Source organism: Malus sylvestris, chromosome 11 (genome assembly GCF_916048215.2).
Source record: "Malus sylvestris chromosome 11, drMalSylv7.2, whole genome shotgun sequence".
Lineage (NCBI taxonomy): Eukaryota > Viridiplantae > Streptophyta > Magnoliopsida > Rosales > Rosaceae > Malus > Malus sylvestris.
Genome location: NC_062270.1, coordinates 872,688 through 891,493, shown reverse-complemented (window position 1 = coordinate 891,493; position 18,806 = coordinate 872,688). Strand labels below are relative to the sequence as shown.

Below are 18,806 nucleotides of genomic sequence, written 5' to 3'. Positions count from 1 at the left end.
ATTACCTGGAAGAGTTGAAAGTGAGAAATAGTGGGAGTACTATCAAAGTAAAAACAGATTTCCAAGGTGAAAACCCTGTTTTTAAAATGTTGTACATATGCTTTGATGCATTTGCATTGAAGAAAGGCTTTCAACAAGAGTATAGGTCTATAGTGGGTTTTGATGGGTCTCATATTAAGGGACCCCATCCTGGTCAAATTCTAAGTGATGTTGGTGTTGATGCCAATAACGGCATGTTTCCAATAGATTTGCTTTTGTGGAGGTGGAAATAGGAAGACTTGGACTTTGTTTTTTGGGGATCTTTTTCGAGGATGTGGGAATTGAGAATGGAAATGCTTGGACATTCATCACTGACAAACAAAAGGGACTAGGCGATGCTATACTGAGTCTGATGCCAACTGCAGAACACAGACATTGTGTTAGACATTTGCATAATAATTTTAGAAGTGCAGGTCACACCGGACTTGCCTTAAAATAGAGATTGTGGGCAGCAGCAAGGGCAACTACTGTACCTGCTTATGAAGCTTAAATTGAGGTGATGAATAATTAATCTAATAAGGCAGTGGGATGGCTAGTTGATAAGCCACCTTGCCATTGAAGCAGATCTTATTTCAGAACATCAGTAAGGTGTGATTTATTATTGAATAATATGTGTGAGTCATTTACTTCTGCAATTTTAGATGCAAGAGATAAATCAATTATTACGATGTTACAAAGGATTAAAAAATATTTGATGTTGAGAATGGCTAAGCTAAGAGAAGCTAAGTGGGCCCAACAAGTTGGACCTAGAATTTTAAAGATTGTTGAAAAAAATCAACTGGATGGTTTCAATTGTTTTGCCAATTATTCAGGGAATGGTCAATATCAAGTGCATATTTTGGTTGGTAGTATGTTTGCAGTAGATTTGGAAAGACACACTTGCTCTTGTAGGAAGTGGCAACCATGTGGCATTCCTTGTCCCCATGCTATATCCGCAATTGCTAGGAAGGAGGCTAGTCCACAAGTGTTTGTTCACTTACTTTACAAAAGGCTAGTTTATGATAGGTGTTATGAAAGGTAAATTGCTCATATGCCTGTAAAAGAACAGTGGAAGAGAACTTGCCTTATGCCTATTAAACCCCCTTTTTACCATAAGCAACCTGGAAGACCTAAAGGCAAAAGAACAAAAACACCATATGAGATAAAGAAGGGGGCAACAAAGCTATGGAAATATGATGTTGTAATGCATTGCCAAACCTGTGGAGAGGAAGGACACAACAAAACAAGTTGTCCACAAAGGCTACTACAATCACAACAAGGTTTTGGCTCACAAAAGAGGTAATTTGATCAACAAGGATTGTATTTATTTTGAGTCTTGTTATATCACTTATCTAGTCGCTAAGTGAACATAAATAATGCAGAGTCATGGGTGAACATTCAATATAAGCATATCTAAAGGGTCTAGCTTAAATGCAAAAGAACCTAAAGCAACAAAAGGAAATAACACACAATAAGAGGTCTTAATTCAAAAGCAAAAGGATTGAGCACAATTGCAAAGGTAACTGTAAATTGGACTTGTATCAAATACTTATATTGTGTTTGACTCTACTATGTATGCAGTTGTATGAAATTAATAATTGGGTATAAATGGTTTTGATGTAGGAAACTGGTGCACATCACCACTCGGGGGCTGCTCCATCCCAAACTAGGCCACAAGGAACTATAACAAGAATCTGTCTTTTTTAATTAAAAAAAACATTTGTTATAGATTAATTTTTGTTGTTTTGGGTTTGCTAACATTTTTGTTGATTTCGTGTTGAATTGAAATAGATGAATCGAGGCGGTCGTGTGAATCAAGTCACAAGGAAGGCTAATAAAATGGAATCACAACCCCAACATGTTGCCGAAAAAGCAAGACCATGGAGAGTGTAACTTTGATGTGTTGGAGGACCTTTCGTACTGTTAATGAAAACCTTTGGTGTTCAGGTGAAGTTGTTCTTTTAATGGGATTATGCTGCATAACTATAAAATTTATAGGTTTTATTGATTTTGGCACTAGGTGCAAGTTTGTTGCATATTTTTTGTGGATGCTATTAACTTTATTAAAGCACTCGAAGTGCAAAACTAATTGTAGTAAGAATCGTTAATTTCATTTTGGTAAACTGGGCGTAGAGCCAATATTTTGCAGTTGCTAATTAGACTTCTATGGGTAATTTAGATAAAATTGTACGGAGTGAAATAGCGGAAGAGAAGAGGGAAAAAAAAAAAATGTCCACATTACGGATAAAATTACTTTTTAAACCTAAATAAATTGGCATGTGCTGTGCATGTGACCGAGTTGGATGGAAAATTGGAAGGAAAAATCTCAAATCTAACATTAGGGGGTAAATTGGCCAATTATAAAAGTTCATGGGGGGTAATTGGCTAAAATTAAAGTTCAAGGAGAAAATTGACAGCTGCTTACAAGTTCAGGGAGGGGAATGACAAATACCCCTTATTGTTATTGGTTGGTCAGACTAGCCGGCTAGTGATGTAGTATTTAAAAAGCATATGAACAAGTGAGTATTAAAAAGTTGAAAATGAGGAATGTTTAAACCTAGAACGTAATATGTTGAATAAAAAGACCCTAATCACTAGAACAATTCATCATATTTTTTTTTTGTATACATACAATATAATCTACATGAGCAAACAATAATAATTTGGCTTTGAACGAAGGTTGGAACTCTTAAACTGGTCTCTGCAGAATATAGGTGCCAGTTAGAGACGATCCACTATAATCAAACATGCACAAACGAGACTGACGTAAAGCCAACTTAATTACTAGAGCCAAACACTAGAAGGTAGTTTCATGAATACAATAGAAGGCTTGCTCTCAGCTCATCGTTTGTTTCCGGTGACACAACTCTAAACGCAATCGTCAATTGAATTGGAGCTTGAACCATTACCACAATCTAATTTTTTTCCCAGATGCTGCTGTAAATTTCAGTTTAGGAGTGCACTTTTAGAAGTTTTTTGATCGGTTAAGGAGCAAATACGATCCAAGGCCTCCAAAGTGCATGCGCAAGAACCAGTATTTGAAAATCTCGGAATTTGCTTGCTGATCTGCAAGTGATACCAATCAACCTTCGGACTGTAAAACAAAGAAGAATGCTTCATGTGATCAATTGCGAAAGTTCATACACTAACAGTCCTATACTTTTTTATTGGAAGCACTTTTAGCAGGAGTGCGTTGAAATTTTCAATAAAATGCAAGTATTACTTGAAAAAGTAGCGCTATTTTTAATCTATTCTATCAGACGTAGCCATATGCGTACTAAAAGTTTTTTTTTATATTTTATTTTATTATAAAAGCACTTTTAAACAATTTCTTTTATTTCATTCCATGAGTGATTCCAAATGGGAAGAGATCTTCTTCGGATCTCTTCTTCCAAGACTCAAGGATCAAGTGATCCAAACTTTTAAACTTTGATTCAATGGCTAAAAATTATTATAGATTTTAAAATTTTTTACTAACTTTTCTATTTTTAGTTTTTGGATCAAATTTTAAAGGTCCGAATCACTTTATCCTTATGCTTTGAAATGAGAGATCCGGAGAAAATCTCTTTCACATCCAAATAAATTCTACTGTCAAGTTGCCTAATGTGTCCCCTTTATGCATCGATGTTGAGTGCATCCAAAGCAGTGGTAATTCTGGTGGGACTAAGATTCTCTTTCCTACTTTTTTTTCATTCTCTTTCATCTTTTCTTCTTATATTCTTTATTTTGTCTTTTTTTTTTATATAAAAAATTAATATAAGATGTTAACATAATTTAACCGTAACCAACCGTTCAAATAAAAGATGAGAGAAAAGAAGGGAACAGAAGGGAAAAAGAGAAAGAATAGAATCCTACTCCATTCTGATGAATCACTTGAGTTGGATATGACTGTACATTGTCAGCACTTTAATTGCTCAAGCTACTAATATTACTCCTTGGGGTAATTCAAACATATGTAGCATCGCACCACCTGCTATTATTGTGGGAGACTTATGGTGGGAACCGAAAGTCCCTTGACAGTGACATTCTTATTTACCGCTTCTAATTCGAGCAGTACAACATATTGATATGCCATATTTTATTATATAAAAGGAAAACAAATTTACTTTAAATATTATTCTATTTATATAATAATATATAATATATGTGCCTATGTTACAAATACATTGAAAATTCTCACCACTTTGAGGTTAAAATTCCAATTTAGACTCGGTAAATTTTATTTTACAAATTACCCTGTGTTATAAAATACAAAATGGTACAAAAGTTACGGCATTGCAAGTGTCAATTAATTTTCCTGCCGAGCAGTACATTGTACGCACTTCACTCCACCAGAGTAACTACAAGAAGGCTTTCGCTCTCTACACACTTCACTATTTGCTCATGGCTTCTGCTCCCAGATCAAGCTCTTGGTTTTCCAGTCTCTCGGAGAATTGGCTCCCGATGGCTACTATAATACTCGTTTGCGGGTTTGTTGGTTACGCTGTTTACGACGCTGTGATGGCCACAGTGTCGGAGCTGCTGCAACGTTTGCTGGTAATTTCCCCTTTGCTTATAGTCATTGTAGTTCATTGGCTCTCCACAGGCAGCCAAGTTAGCATCAGCATTCCGGGGTCGGAGCCCGAAGCCATCCACAGAGCCGGAGGATCGCCTTGGGGCGTGGCCTTTCTACTATTTCTGCTCTTCTTTCTCATATCTTACCAGCCTTCCTTGCATGGCCTTCTTTTCTAGTTTAATTTATGCCTCTCTTTTCAAAGGGTAAGTATGAATATGTAATGTCCGCTTCTCCTTTGTATGATTTGAGTATCTTTTGTGACTGTCCTTTCTCTATGGAAAATTATTGTGTGGAGAGATAATAGAAGTAATTTGTATTTAATTCTAATTAAGTATTTGCTGCTACTTCTCAACTTTGGTACTTTCTCAAGATTCCTCAAGACCACTCCAGCAGTGCTTGAACCCTCTCGAGTGGTTAAAATATTTTAAATTCGGAAGAAAAAAAAGTACTAAAAGTAACAAACTTAAAACAAATTTTGATACTCTCATGGGAGATGAATTCTTCTTTCTTAATTCCAACTTCGAATTTGATACTTTCTCTAATGTTTCAAAATTCTGTATCACAATATTTCTGTGTGGTAGCTGTTAGATCTTAGAACCCGTTATCATGAAAAAATTCAGACTAATCCAGTTCCATATGCCTTACTGCTAATTTATGTTTAATTATCGAGTAATGCTAGGTATGCCAATTTTTTAGACTATATTTGTAAATCATGAGATGTGTCAATTAAGTATGTTAATCAACATAAATAATAATTCAATCATCAACAATCACGTCGTATAATAAAATATATTAAATAGATATTCTCCCAAGCAATATCATTAATTATCCGCCTTTTTTGGTTCCTTCTGCCACATTGTTTCTTTATTGATATCTTCTGCCCAAGTATTGAAAGGAGCAGTCGGAAAACAATTGACATATTGCTGACTTTATTCTGGTTTGATTAATGGGGAGATGAAATTATGCAGAAGCCAATCTGAAAAAGTGTTATTGTTTACTTGAGTTTACTATGAGCAATCCAATGGGAGAGCCGGTGCAACTTGGGAATGGACCACTTTCTAATTAGAAATCTAAACCGTTAATTATCGACCAATTAGTTTCAGTAAGCCAAATTTAGACCTGATCCCCCCCCCCTCCAAAAAAAAGAAATAGAGGCTTATACAAAGGATATGGACCAACCCTTTATGGTTCTAAGTGATCCTCTGCATATGTAATCAAAGATTTGAACATCTTATTCTTTAAAACAATATAGACTTGAGTCAGTTTTGAAATATAGCTACTCCGGATCTGATGAGAAGAACTTCAATACACTTGGTATGTGAGGGTAATATCAGTGACTAATCACACGTTGTCATGCGGAAGTGATTGGATTGAGATACAGTAACCATAGAATTGAAATTATAGGTAGGTTTGTCTCACTCGAGCCCCTTGAGCATTGTTCGACTTCGAGCCCTCTAGAGACCCCTCAAGCAATGGTGGAACCTGCGGTTGAAGGTTCGAGCTCCTCCTAAAACTCAAGTATGTTTTGGTTAATTGCTATCCTTCTCATATTATTTAAGTCACTGTTGGGAAAAGGTAAATCATATGGCCATTTATATTTGACATTTCGAATATTGGGTTAGAGAGCATATATATGCTCTGGTGTGCTCCGCCTGCTGTAGTTTTGTGTGAAGTTTGGTTACAATCATTGTTGACGTTTTGTGAGTCGGACCTGGCCGTCCGTACGGACCCCGTGGGCGGTAGGGCTCCACTGCTTCGTGTCAAGAGTCACGTGATACTGACGCCTCTGACACGTGATCTAGGGCCCTCGTCCATCTCGCTGACTGTGTTATATTCTCTCATTTATATTGGGAAGTGCTTAGTAGATCATAAATTAAATTTCTTATTCAGTGTTTCATTCAAGAAAAGAGATAAAACCTTTTTTTTTATTTTTCCGACAATTTTTTCAAATCCTCTTGCCTCTGAAGTATGGATTCCAGAGTGAGCTATTGCTGGTAAAAGTATGGTACTGTTTTCCACATGAGTCCCATTTGAACTTTGAATGGACTATTTATGAAAAACTAATGAAAATGATTTGAAAATTTTGAGTTTTAACGATAAGAACAAAATAAAGGGTAAAATAAATAGTATCAGGATTGACTTTTTAGTTTAAAAATGTGGTTTTTTGTTAAATTGAACCGTACCAGAAGTTTTTCGTTAAAGTTCCCTCAATATAATTATAATTATTTTTAGAGTTATGCGTGATTACTTATTGCGGACGAATTTTAAGTTCATATTCACACGGGACGTCCTGCGTTCAATTTATTCCGCTAATGAATCACAACAATAGTGGCTAGGAGAGGCATCACTCATGATGGTCTAAAGAGGCCGAAATACCTCTTGAATCCTTTCGATACCTGAAAAGAGGAACTGTCGTAGTAAAATCACTAGTTGATCATTTTATAAAAGAAAAAGAACTTTATTATTACCCTTCATTTTGGACACCTTTTACCTTGCATATACGTCTCTCCCAACATTCCTTCACGCTTTTATACAATTTATTATTACCCTTCATTTTGGACACCTTTTACCTTGCATATACGTCTCTCCCAACATTCCTTCACGCTTTTATACAATTTATTTCTCTCATGTATTTTTCACTATCTTCTTTTGGTCGATCTTTCTTCTTTCTTTAATTATCATAAAAATAAAATCTAAAAACTAATACAAAATAATTAAAAGTATTCGAACTAGCTAGTTAAAGTTTTAGACCCGTAAAAATATTCCTAAACCAATTCAGCAGTCTAGCTGTTTAGCAATTTAGTCCAACTGATTCTATTTGGTGATGTGATGTTCGACATTGACAGCACCAAAATGACACCAATGCCAATTCCAGCTATACATTACAAAAAATGAGAAATAGATTCTTTTTGGATCTTTCCTTCTAATTCATTAAATCAGGATATCTGGATTATTAATTTGATCTAATAGTTAAGATTATTTTAATTTTAAAGTGGATAATTTTTCATAATCGTTGAATCAAATTTTAATGGTCGATATCTCTTGATTTGATGAATTATGAAAACAGAATCCGCAGACGATCAATTTCCAAAAAAATGGAGCCAAAACGCCAAATGGCACCCTCATTTCGTTTGCAATTAACATCATTAGCTTCCCAGGGTCAACACACCCTTCATTGCTTGCATAGGCACGTACACTTTACTAACCACAGGCAACTAAGTATAATATCATGATCAACCACAGCCATGATTGAGGAAGAGCAGGTTATTTATGCACCATATATTATATGTATTTAATATTTCTCCCACTCAACTTACGTAATAGTCCCGTCACTATATAATGTTAATAAGAAATACTTACAGAAACAACACAGTGAAATACAAAATCTAACTTATAGTACAATTACTAACGTCCGTTGTTTTTAAATATGACATGGTTAGTTTTGAGGGACTTAATTTGTGAAGAGTTGATCCAATTTTCCTAGCAAAGTACATGAGCTATAATAAAAAAGAATTCAACAATGTGGGATATATCTTGTGAGGTAGTTGCAAGATCAACGGGCCAATTACATCCCGTCAGAGTGACGTTACACTTCACATTTTGTATAATATATATTTGTACTATCTCTCTAATAGAGACATAACCCCTGTTAATATAATTAAGTTGCATCTATTAGAGATATGATACATATATGATGTACAAAATGTTATAAGATCGCATTTTTGCATCCCACTAGCACCACCACATTAAAGAAACCATTGAGATGATATATAATGCCATCATCAAAAGAAAAATTATGGCCAAACTAAATAGGAGAATTAAACAATATAATACTTGATAAAATTGTATTTATAGGATAACAAACAATTTTTATGTGATGCGTACTCAATGATTAATGGTCAGAATTCATATATAAAAATGAAGTCGTGATAACGGGCCTGACAAAAAGATAAAGGAATATCACAACCCCAAGTTGCATACAGATATCAAACCAGTAGGTACTATTTAGGTATAGGCAGTTTGGTGTATGCCAAAACGATCAACAAACCAAAGCCAAAGCTTTAGTACTATTACAAATTCATATTACATGAACATCCATTTGTATATATATATATACCTAACAAAACCACATCATCATCTACTCAGTAAGGGAAACCAACGTTCCTGGAAAGAAGACTGGTAAGAGATCATGATCAAAAGGAACACAAGCACGAGTCCAACGCCCCATGGAGACCCTCCGGCTCTATGAAGTGAATCCTGCTCCGGCAGCGGCAAGAAGAACGACAACCCACCCGATAAGCAGTGGACGACGAGTAGCAGAATGATTGGAACAATCATGAGGAAGAGTTTGACTTGTGTCATCAAGTCCTCAAACATGGACTCGTAGTTTATGTACCATGTGAACCCCAAGATGAAGACGAGGATGGAAATGAAGAAACAAAGGTGGAGAGGGATGGAGAAGTAGTCCCAGTAAGAATAATAGTTGTAGTCCCTAGCCATGTTAGGGTTTTGAAATTTGAATATGGGGTTCCAGTGAAGGTTTTTTGTGCGACTGCTTTCTGTGTAGAACGAACATGGTTTATATAGGGAATTATGAAATTATATATTATATATATGTATATATTATTCTCATATTTCTTATTTGTAATTTTATTACTTACTCGTGTAAACAAACTGTGTTCTGTCCTTTATTTTTCTTTTTTCTAAATGGTTCGAGTAACTTTATCTTTTTTGGGTTTATGTAGCTTTCTTTACTTGTATTATCGGGATTCTTCTTTTTCTTGCAAGATCCATCGGGAAAATTCCAAGTGACGGTGGGAGCAATCCACGGTTGAGATTCGTTAATTGTGGTGCCAGCCAATGAGAAAATACCACGTACGACCGACCATGGACAGCAACGTGGGAAGATGAGAAGAACAATATTTGAAAAAAAAAATGGGGGGTTTTGTTTCAGTGACTGCAAAGTTGGAAGGGGAACGAAAGTTGTGCCAGAATGGTGGTCCAAGTCACCTTTGCATGCTTTATGTATATTTTAAGCTGCTAATTAAAGGAAACTAATGAAAGGGAGAAGATGTATGTTCTTGGTTTTTGTACATCACTCTTCTTTATGTGCAACTGAATGCTTTCTTCAATTTGAATCGGAACATATATAAAATCATCAACACATGTATATGAATATGTATACAGAAACTTTAGAAGCAAGGTAACCTTTAGCACGCGATCGACCAGTTATGTATTATTAGTTAAATGGTTATTTACGTCGTACAAAATATAATCTCATTTATACATATAACAATCAAATTTATTAATATTTACAAACATTTTGACATACTTTTTTTTTCTTTTCTGATTTTCAGTTTGTTAAATTAAAATTGAACGGTGAGTAATCACAATTTTTTTAAAACCTTAAGCTGTAGGAAAATATGCCTCACATGCATGAAGTGTTGTGTGGCGGTTGAAAATGGTCAAGACTTCTCCAAGGCTTAGAAACCACACATGCACAAGCCGCTGAAAATCGTTCGGAGTCCCGTTCATAACTAACTGGGTTTATCTAAATATATACTCAATCTGGTTTGTGGTTAAAAATTTGGAAGGGGGCCTACTACTATCAAGCAATTTGAAATGGAAATGGATCATCTCTGATTCTCTTCCTCTTAATTTATTAAGTTTGGAGATTTGAACCGTTAAAATTTAATTCAATGGTTACAAACAGGAATCCATTTTAAAAGTTATAATAACTTTAACCTTTGAATTAAATTTCAACGATTTGAATCTTCGAATTTGATGGATTAGAAAAAAAGATCTAGAGAAGATCATTTTTCATTTGAAATCACTTGGCACTTGGCAGGATCATGATGACTAAAATCAAGGTTTTCTGGTTAAAAAAATCAAAGTATATGTGGTGTCCTATTAAGCGTCAGCACATATGTGATGGACCCATCCAATGATCTTTACACCAAATTTCCATTTTATGTTGGTCCACTCTTCATACTCATTTCTGAAAACACTAGTAGAATTTAGACACACTTTGAAGCACCTAAAAATCATCAAAATGTCCTACATGATTTTAAGTTCACCCATTATGGGTATTTATGGGAAAAATTGGTTTCAACATTACTATTGTTCACATTATATACAATTAAAAAGAGATTTTTTTAGTACACATGATTTTTTGAAAGTTACTGTTGAATATTGACCTGATAGTAAGACTATATTCAACAAATAAATTACGTCATGTGTTTAGGTGGTATACATATTAATGAAAGTGATACATATCACAAGTGGTGGCTTAACGTTAAGGTAGTGGTACAAGTAGTTGTTTTTTCACATGTATATATTTGTAAAAAAAATTAGAGAATTTTTTTTGACATTTTACATGATTTAAAAGTCACTGTGGGACCGTGATCCCATTGAAAACATTTTGAAATCATTTTTTTATGTCGCCGAAAAAGTTCTCCGGCCATTCGCCTAACTGATGAAAAAGGTCCTCGAAAAGATGACCGGTTTTCATAAAAGTTGATTGGCAATCGGAAAAGTGGCGGGCAAAATTGGTAGGATTAAGTGGCAATTACATAATTATCTTGAAATATAATACCATTTATAAAATAATTTGCGTAGTGGAAGTTGGTGAAAATATATTTCATGATGTTTTTGTAAAAATTCGCAAAAACGTTAAGAGTCTGGTTGATATCTTATTTGAAATTTTTTATCATTTCTCAAAACATTTCTTAAGAATATTTATTGAAAACAATTTTCTTTAAAACTCAAAAACTTGATTGATTTGCGATTTAAAAATTTTAAATCTTGCGACTTAAACTAGACAAAGAGATCTAAACAGAGAGAGTTGCAGGAGAGAGGATGAAAGAAAGTAAGAGATGATTGAAAGAAAAAGAAAGAAGGGAGATGATCAGACGAGATAAAGAGGAAGATGAGTGAGAAAAAACAAAGAGAATGAAGAAATCAGATTGAATGAGAGACGGAAAAAAGTATAAAAAATAAAAAAATAAAAAAAAGAGGAAAGAGAAAGAAGAAAAGAGAGAAAGATAGATTTGAAGTGAGAGGGGAGGAGGGAGAGAAAATAAATGAGTGAGTTTAAGTTTAAAAACTAAAAAAACTCAGTTTTATGTTTTAGAAAATAGATTATATTTTTTATTTAGTCTTAAGTTCAGTTTTTAAAAATAATCATACTAAACAAGTTTTTAAGGCCTACAACTTGAAAATTGTTTTTAAATTAAAAAAATTAGATTCAAGTAGAGTATCAAATATGTCCTAAAATATTGGTGAACGTTTGCTCACATTTTTTGTGAAAAGTATCATCATTGAGTTTTATCAAGAGACATTTTCAGGAGCTTTATGGAAAATGTTGCAAGCCTTTTAGAAGTGTTCTCAGCATTTATTAAGTTTCCGAAATATTGTTTTCAAAAATTTTTTAATCTATAAATTAGAATAAATGAAAGAGAAATACTACAAACTAAAATTCTTCAAGATTCCCTGCATGTTTGTTAAGAAAATTATGGTGTGGCGGAACGTGAATGGAAATAAGCTTTATGATGGTTTTCGTAGAAGTTCTGTTTGTACGTGATTTTGTACTTGGCCTATAAGTTTGGAGCCGTCAAATTAAAAGGTCAAGATGATTTTAGGTAACTTATTAGATGTTATTATGCTTTTGATAATCATAGTATTATCTGATGGGTAATTGACAATTATATTGAAAGTGCTTGAGGGTGATGATTGGCTTTTGGATGGAGTTTGAATTAATTGAATAATAAGATTAGGTCCAAAATCCTAGTTTGAGCTGGAGAAGGCGAGGCGGTGATAGATTTTTGGTCGAGAATAATTCCAAGTTTATTCAAAGAATATGCCTAAGAATCAGAATATAATCAGGATTGTACCATTCAGTAGACTTCGGCATCAAGGAATTTGTCTCTATGAATATAAGGTATTTGCAACGTAGAGATGACTTTCAACTCAACACACAAACCCTCTGTGCAAGACCTCACTCTATGCGAATTCTTCTCACTCTGAGAAATTACTAATTGCCCTAACTCCGTCACCACATCTTCAGTTTGGAGTAACATCATTGTGTTCAAAACCAACAACACTGGAGCCGTAGAATTAGGCGATCGAGAAGTTTTTCAGATTGGATTAACAACACTACTTCAAGTTTGGCATACTCACACTCACCGGAAGGATGTAGTTAACTCATTAGTTAATTGGCATGTGTGCGTTCAACAAGTTCACTCTATAATATTGGCCGAAATTGTATGTGACATGTGAGTCTATATATATATATATTTAAAGTGAGTTTGTGTGTGTGTGTGTGTGTGTGTATATATATTTAAAGTGAGTTTGAAATTATTTGTTATTCGCTATAGGTCAGGTTTTCCGTCAAAACTTTGGTGTCTGCCAGAGAGAAAATGGCATATGCTATATACAAAGGGGACATAGTGGCTCTTCTCAAAAGGAAAACGCTTTGTTCAAGTGCCTTCTTCCACCACATACAAAATAAATTCTTTTTATTCAATACTGCCGTCTATGAAACTAACATATCAATAAGAGATATCCAAGTCAGTCATGATCGAAAAGCATTCCATTAGAACATGGAAACAATGTTTAGGTTGGTCAAAGAAAATTTAATTATTTTATTGAAATACTTATATAAACTTGTCACAATTCAATCACAACCAAGCAATGGCCAAATCAAATTCCAAAACCCATGATCAATAATGCAACACGTAAATATTATACTCCACAATAGCATCACTTGAGGTGAGATTAAAAGTGTGAGTTCTCAATTCAGCATAACCCCTAGCAAACCTGAAAGCCCCACTTCCACCAATCACAGGCAGCTCCCTCACCTTGTTTAAAATTGAATTTCTTCCTAGCAAAGTTATGGTGCTTCCATTAAACTCACCTGCAACAAAAGCAAAGTTCTGTGCCATCAGCAGGCTGAGCTCCACCTGCCCTGCAAATCCGTAAAACCCTTGAGCCCTAGCCACCAATTTTGAGCTCAACTCAGGACCTTCAGTTAGTGCATTATCAAACATTCTCACTAACCCAAAATCCGTCTGGGACTTATTGGAGGGGGCTGGGACAACCTCTAAGGCAGAGGGATGGGACCCACCAACAATGTCATGCCAGTATAAGCGAACGTGGGTGAGCTTTTCTTTCTGCAGCCCGAGAAGCTTACGGTCCACGGTGCTGTGAAACCCTAAATTTTCTCCAGAAACTAAGATCAAGGCAAAGGAAGAGAGGAGGGAGAAAATTGTGAATTGGAAAGCTGACAGCCTAGCCATGGTTTCGGTGGTATGTCTTCAAGGCTTTAGATTGTTTTGTAGGGTTTATATACAGTGAAGGACAATGATACCGCGTTCGGCAAAAGTCTTTTTCAAATGATACGACTTGCCTTTATTGACTGGAATGGAATCATAAAAAGGAATTAGTTGTGATATAAATAGTGGAGTCATTTGCTAATTAGTATTTAGCAATGAACACTTGACAAAAGAATAATAATACTCAGGTGTGTTAGGCCATCTCCAACCGATGGCTGGTCAGATGACTCGTTTTAGCTCTCTGGCTCTTCAAGATCCTCCAAGATATTAATATTTTAATGAACAGTATAATGTCATATTTGCATCCATCTTCAATCGAGGGCCAGATGGCCAAACATAATTTATTATTTGAAAACTACAACTTAAATGTTGTTTAAGTTTCATGTTGTTAAATGTTTTTTTTTGTTGTATAATTTTTATGTTGGTTAATGTTATCTAATGTTGTTCATATTGTTTAAGTTGTTTCATGTTACTTAATTTAATTTAATGTTGTATAATGACTTAGGAAATTATAGGAAAAAAAAATAGAATAAAAAAATATATGAAACAAATTTTGTGAAATAGAAGTTATAGGAAAAAAAATGGAATTTAAAAAAAAATATGAAACAAAATTTGTAAAATAGAAGTTATATGAAAAAAATATGAACCAAATTTTGTAAAATATAAGTTATAGGAAAAAAAATAGAAATTAAAAAAATTTGAAACAAATTTTGTAAAATAGAAGTTATAGAAAAAAAAAAGAAAAAAAATAAGGTTTAAATTCATAAAAAAAAAAAATTTGAATACAACGGCTAGTGACTGGCTAGCCGTTGGATTCAAATTTTTCATACAATTAGTGTCGGTTATAACTGGCACAATTGGAATTCAAATTACAATTAGTGTCGGTTATAACCGATACTATTCAAATTGCTATTGCTATTATATTCACATTGCTATTGGTGTCGGTTATAACCGACACTATTAACATAATATACATTATTCCTATCGGTTATAACAGACAAGAAATCCGACACTAAAAAAAATGGCCAGCTCGGGGCTGGTTGGCTGGCTGGAAGTGGCCAGCCCTCCAGCCCTTTCCAATTCTGTGGGGCCCTCTCAGATTCTAGAGCCCTCTGGCCTAGCCCTCGGTTGGAGACGGTTTTCAGGCTATTTTCGGCCCTCTAACCCTCTAGACCCTTCGGTTGGAGATGACCTTAAGCTAGTTAAAATAGCAATGTATCTACTTTTTGCACACAAATTTAATTTCTGTTCGATAAATTAAAGTAGTTTAATTACAATATGATCTTATACAGAACAAGAAATATTTCCCAGATCCAATTAACAATTAACCAAGTTTTGTTGCAAGGCTATAATATAATTTCATTGTATAGCTCAACAAGTTGGCATGTCGTGGGTTAAGTCACCCCATAATATGGATGTACCGCCACCTGCATCTGTAATGTTGGGATTAATATTCTAGGAGGAGGTCGGTGTACGAGTGGAGAGAATAATTTGGGGTTGATGGGTTGACCTCACCTAACCCATTTCTTTTTATTCTGATGTGAGAGGAGTCTTACGAATTAAATAAAATTTTGTGGAAAAGTTGACAATTTGGTTATTTTTGTGTTAATTTATCTCTCGTGGCATTTTCACCATACAATATGTTGTATGCCCCTCTTTATTAATTTCTCTCTCTTCACATTTTTAACCATCCAATGAGAGAGAGCTAGAGAAAGAATACCAGATATTGTTGAGGATGAATAATGTTAGGAAGATCAATTTTTTAAAATCAAATGATGTGTCACCGATAATAAATAAGCACGTTAATCGATACTTAATTAATAATTTAATCATCTACAACTATATCATTTGGTTTAAAAATTTTGATATCCCTAGCATTACCTGAATCTTACTATTAATGAGATGAGTGATTTTGCATGGGCTTACAAGTAAGTTGATATACTCTCCATATTGCCATTTAGTTTATTCTCCATATTGCCAATTGATTTTATGGTGGAACCTCAACTTCTTCATGGTATCAGAGCAGCTTGTCCAATATGTAAAGACCAACAGCCACACGTGCTTCACGTCACCCTGTTCTCCGCACGTGAGTAAGTATGCCACATTGAGAGGAGGGACCTTATTTGGGCTTGTAAGTAATTTCATTTACTTTCCATATTGTCAATTAATGTTAATGTTATGGTGGAACGTCAACTTCTTAAGCTTATTTTTGGCTACGCCCATTGAAACTCGGTTTTAATCTCCCTTTGCTCTCTGTAACTCAAAAGTCATCACTTTACTACCTGAAATTCAAAGTTTGCTTCACTTTGTCCATTAAACTCGATTTCAATCTCATTTTGTTCTCTGAAACATAAAAGTCGTCTCTATAAAACTCAAAATTCTCTCTACATTACCTTAGATCTGTTAATTTCTTATGGGAGTTTGATTAGGGTGCTCCAGGCTAATCAATTTCTTTTTTATTTTTTTCATCGCTTCAATTTCTTTGAAACTTAATATTCTCTGATTGTTGAATGTTAACGTGTAATAGAGATTTATAATCAAAGTTATTGTACATGTGACATAATCTTATTAAGTGTTGGTCCCACATATAGTTTAGGAGGCATCTTATAAGTTTCGGAGAGAAAAGAGAATTCATAAATGAAATAAAGTTTGAGTTTCAATGAGTAAAGTGATGACTTTAGAGTTACAGAGAACAAAATGTGAACAAAATGAGATCAAAATAGAATTCCATAAGGCATAGCAAAAAATAAGCCAACTTCTTTATGTAGTTGTTCCAATTCCCTTCCAATGAACCATAATTTATTTTATTTTCATTTATCCGTCCTCTGTGGAGTTATTGACACCAACCAAATGCATATAGCAGGCCAATACTTGATAAAGTAAACTCAACCACGCCCACTAAAATGAAAAGAAATGACATGGTGGGTGGCCAACATAATTAGAATCTACAACCTCCAAAGAAAAAAAGGAACAAAGCAAAAGCCAGCAAGAAAAAACAAGAAAAAAAAAGACCTTCATCAATAATGCAGCACATAGATATTATACTCAACAACGGCATCTCCTGTGGTTGGATTGAATGTATGAGTACTTGCTTGAACATAACCTCTTGCAAACCTGAAAAGCCCACTGCCTCCAATGACAGGCATCTCCCTAACCTTGTCGAACACCTGGTTCCTTCCTAGAATCGTTATGGTGCTGCCATTGTACTTCCCTTGGTTAAAGTGAAAATTCATGGCCATCAGCAGGCCAACTTCTTTCTGTGAGGCAGATGCATAGAACCCTTGAGCCTTTCCCAGCAATTTTGAGCTCGACTCAGGGCCTTCAGTAAGAGGATCATCAATCATGCTAACAGAACCAAATAGGGTTGATGAATTGATGGGTGGATTCACCACTCCTACTGCACTTGGATTTTTACCGCTGTAAATATCATGCCAGTACATCTTAAAGTGGCTGAACTTCTCTTTCTTGAGACCCAGAAGCTTGCGGTCCAAGGCTCTAACAAAATCTTGATCTTCTCCGTGGACAAGAATTAGGGCAAATGAAGATAGAAGTGAGAGAATTATGAACTGAGTAGCCAAGATTTGAGGTGTTGTAGCCATGGTTGAAGCTCTATAACTTAAAGTGACTACTTTGGTTTGGCAATTGGAGTAGCTTTGTGTCCATATATATAGTGTGGAAGGAGTCACAGAGCTTGACCAAGTTGGGGTTTTTTTCATCATGGTGACCACCAACCACAGGCTGCCAACAATTTTTTTGTTCCGTTTCTTTTGGGCCAGGTTGTCGCATTGCATAATTAACTTAACTGTTCACAAGTTAATCCAGTTTGGTCTTAATTAATTTTCTAGAACGACTAAACAACTAATTGGTATGTGGCGTGCTGTATCTGCCGGAAATTGTGTTGAGGTTATTATGAGAAGGGTTTGGTAAAGTTGTTAAAGAAAAGGAAAGAATGACCTTTTAGGTAAAGTATTGAAGGGGTTGAAATAATTCCAGGCTTCTGGAATCACAGTGCATAGGTTTTTATTAATAGTGCATAATTTTTCATGACGAACATGTAACACTATGATGAGATGACTGGATGTTAGTGATCATAGTGCATAGTTTTTAATAATTATAAACTTTAAATCCATGCATAAAAAAATTAATTATCTCTTTTAATCAAATTATAATACATGTATTTAACACCACACTCACATACTTGTGTTCGTCGCAGGAATCTCCTGGCGGACGAGCACACAGCTCCCCTGGGAGAATGGCGTCGGTTGAGGGTATCTGTCGTACTTCTGCTTTCTTCTCGGGCTCGCTCGGGCAAGCCTTTGTCGGGCAGATCTTGGTCGGGCAAGACACACTTCGGGCAAGGCTCGTCGGGCAGTTCTGAAAGAGAAGGGCAGAGTTAATTTGAAAGGGTGCCTTTGTGGGGCCTTAGGTGTAGGCCTTAAGGCTCACAATCAAGATTAACTTTGTCGTGCTCAGGCGTGCCACTACCATCTTCAGTATGGCAGATGTTGAATGAGTGTTTTAAGCTTTGATTGAATATGTATACGCCCGAGAAACCAAGTTAGATATAACAGGTGCCTTTGTGAGGCCTTAGGTATAGGCCTTGAGGCTTCCTGTCAAACTAAACCAGTGCTTGGATGTATCATATTTGGTCTTTTATGGTTGCCAGAGTCTTATCACTATTATACCTTTGATTATCTGAATCCAAGAGGTAGGACGAACCCAAATGAGTGCCTTGGTGGGGCCTTAGGTGTAGGCCTTGAGGCTTCCCATCAGAGTTAATCCTTATACTCGGACCAACTAGACCGCAACATGAAATGAAACTAAATAGATGCCTTCGCGGGGCCTTAGGTGTAGGCCTTGAGGCTTTCTATCAGAATTCACTCCCTGCTTAAGCCTTTTCT

The 18,806-nt window shown here is 35.2% G+C and overlaps 2 protein-coding genes and 1 long non-coding RNA gene across 3 annotated transcripts; 1 reads left to right on the top strand and 2 right to left on the bottom strand.

The window, feature by feature from the left end:
- Positions 1 to 1,129: 1,129 nt before the first annotated feature.
- On the top strand, positions 1,130 to 2,119 carry LOC126588470 (uncharacterized). The gene is made up of 3 exons (XR_007611467.1): positions 1,130 to 1,317; positions 1,401 to 1,537; positions 1,642 to 2,119. It is a non-coding gene; the product is annotated as an uncharacterized LOC126588470 (long non-coding RNA).
- An 11,066-nt stretch (positions 2,120 to 13,185) lies between these two features.
- Positions 13,186 to 13,975, bottom strand: LOC126588465 (dirigent protein 22-like). The gene has a single exon (XM_050253561.1). It carries the CDS (start codon positions 13,867 to 13,869, stop codon positions 13,294 to 13,296), a length of 576 nt encoding a protein of 191 aa, XP_050109518.1. The 5' UTR covers positions 13,870 to 13,975; the 3' UTR covers positions 13,186 to 13,293.
- Positions 13,976 to 16,687: 2,712 nt separating this feature from the next.
- On the bottom strand, positions 16,688 to 17,560 carry LOC126588460 (dirigent protein 22-like). Its single transcript, XM_050253552.1, has one exon. The coding sequence runs from the start codon at positions 17,502 to 17,504 to the stop codon at positions 16,923 to 16,925; it is 582 nt and encodes a 193-aa protein (XP_050109509.1). The 5' UTR covers positions 17,505 to 17,560; the 3' UTR covers positions 16,688 to 16,922.
- Between the last annotated feature and the right edge of the window lie 1,246 nt (positions 17,561 to 18,806).

Bases quoted from the DNA above. Each gene is read 5' to 3' on its own strand.
- LOC126588465 (XM_050253561.1), bottom strand. From the start codon at position 13,869: ATGGCTAGGCTGTCAGCTTTCCAATTCACAATTTTCTCCCTCCTCTCT.
- LOC126588460 (XM_050253552.1), bottom strand. From the start codon at position 17,504: ATGGCTACAACACCTCAAATCTTGGCTACTCAGTTCATAATTCTCTCA.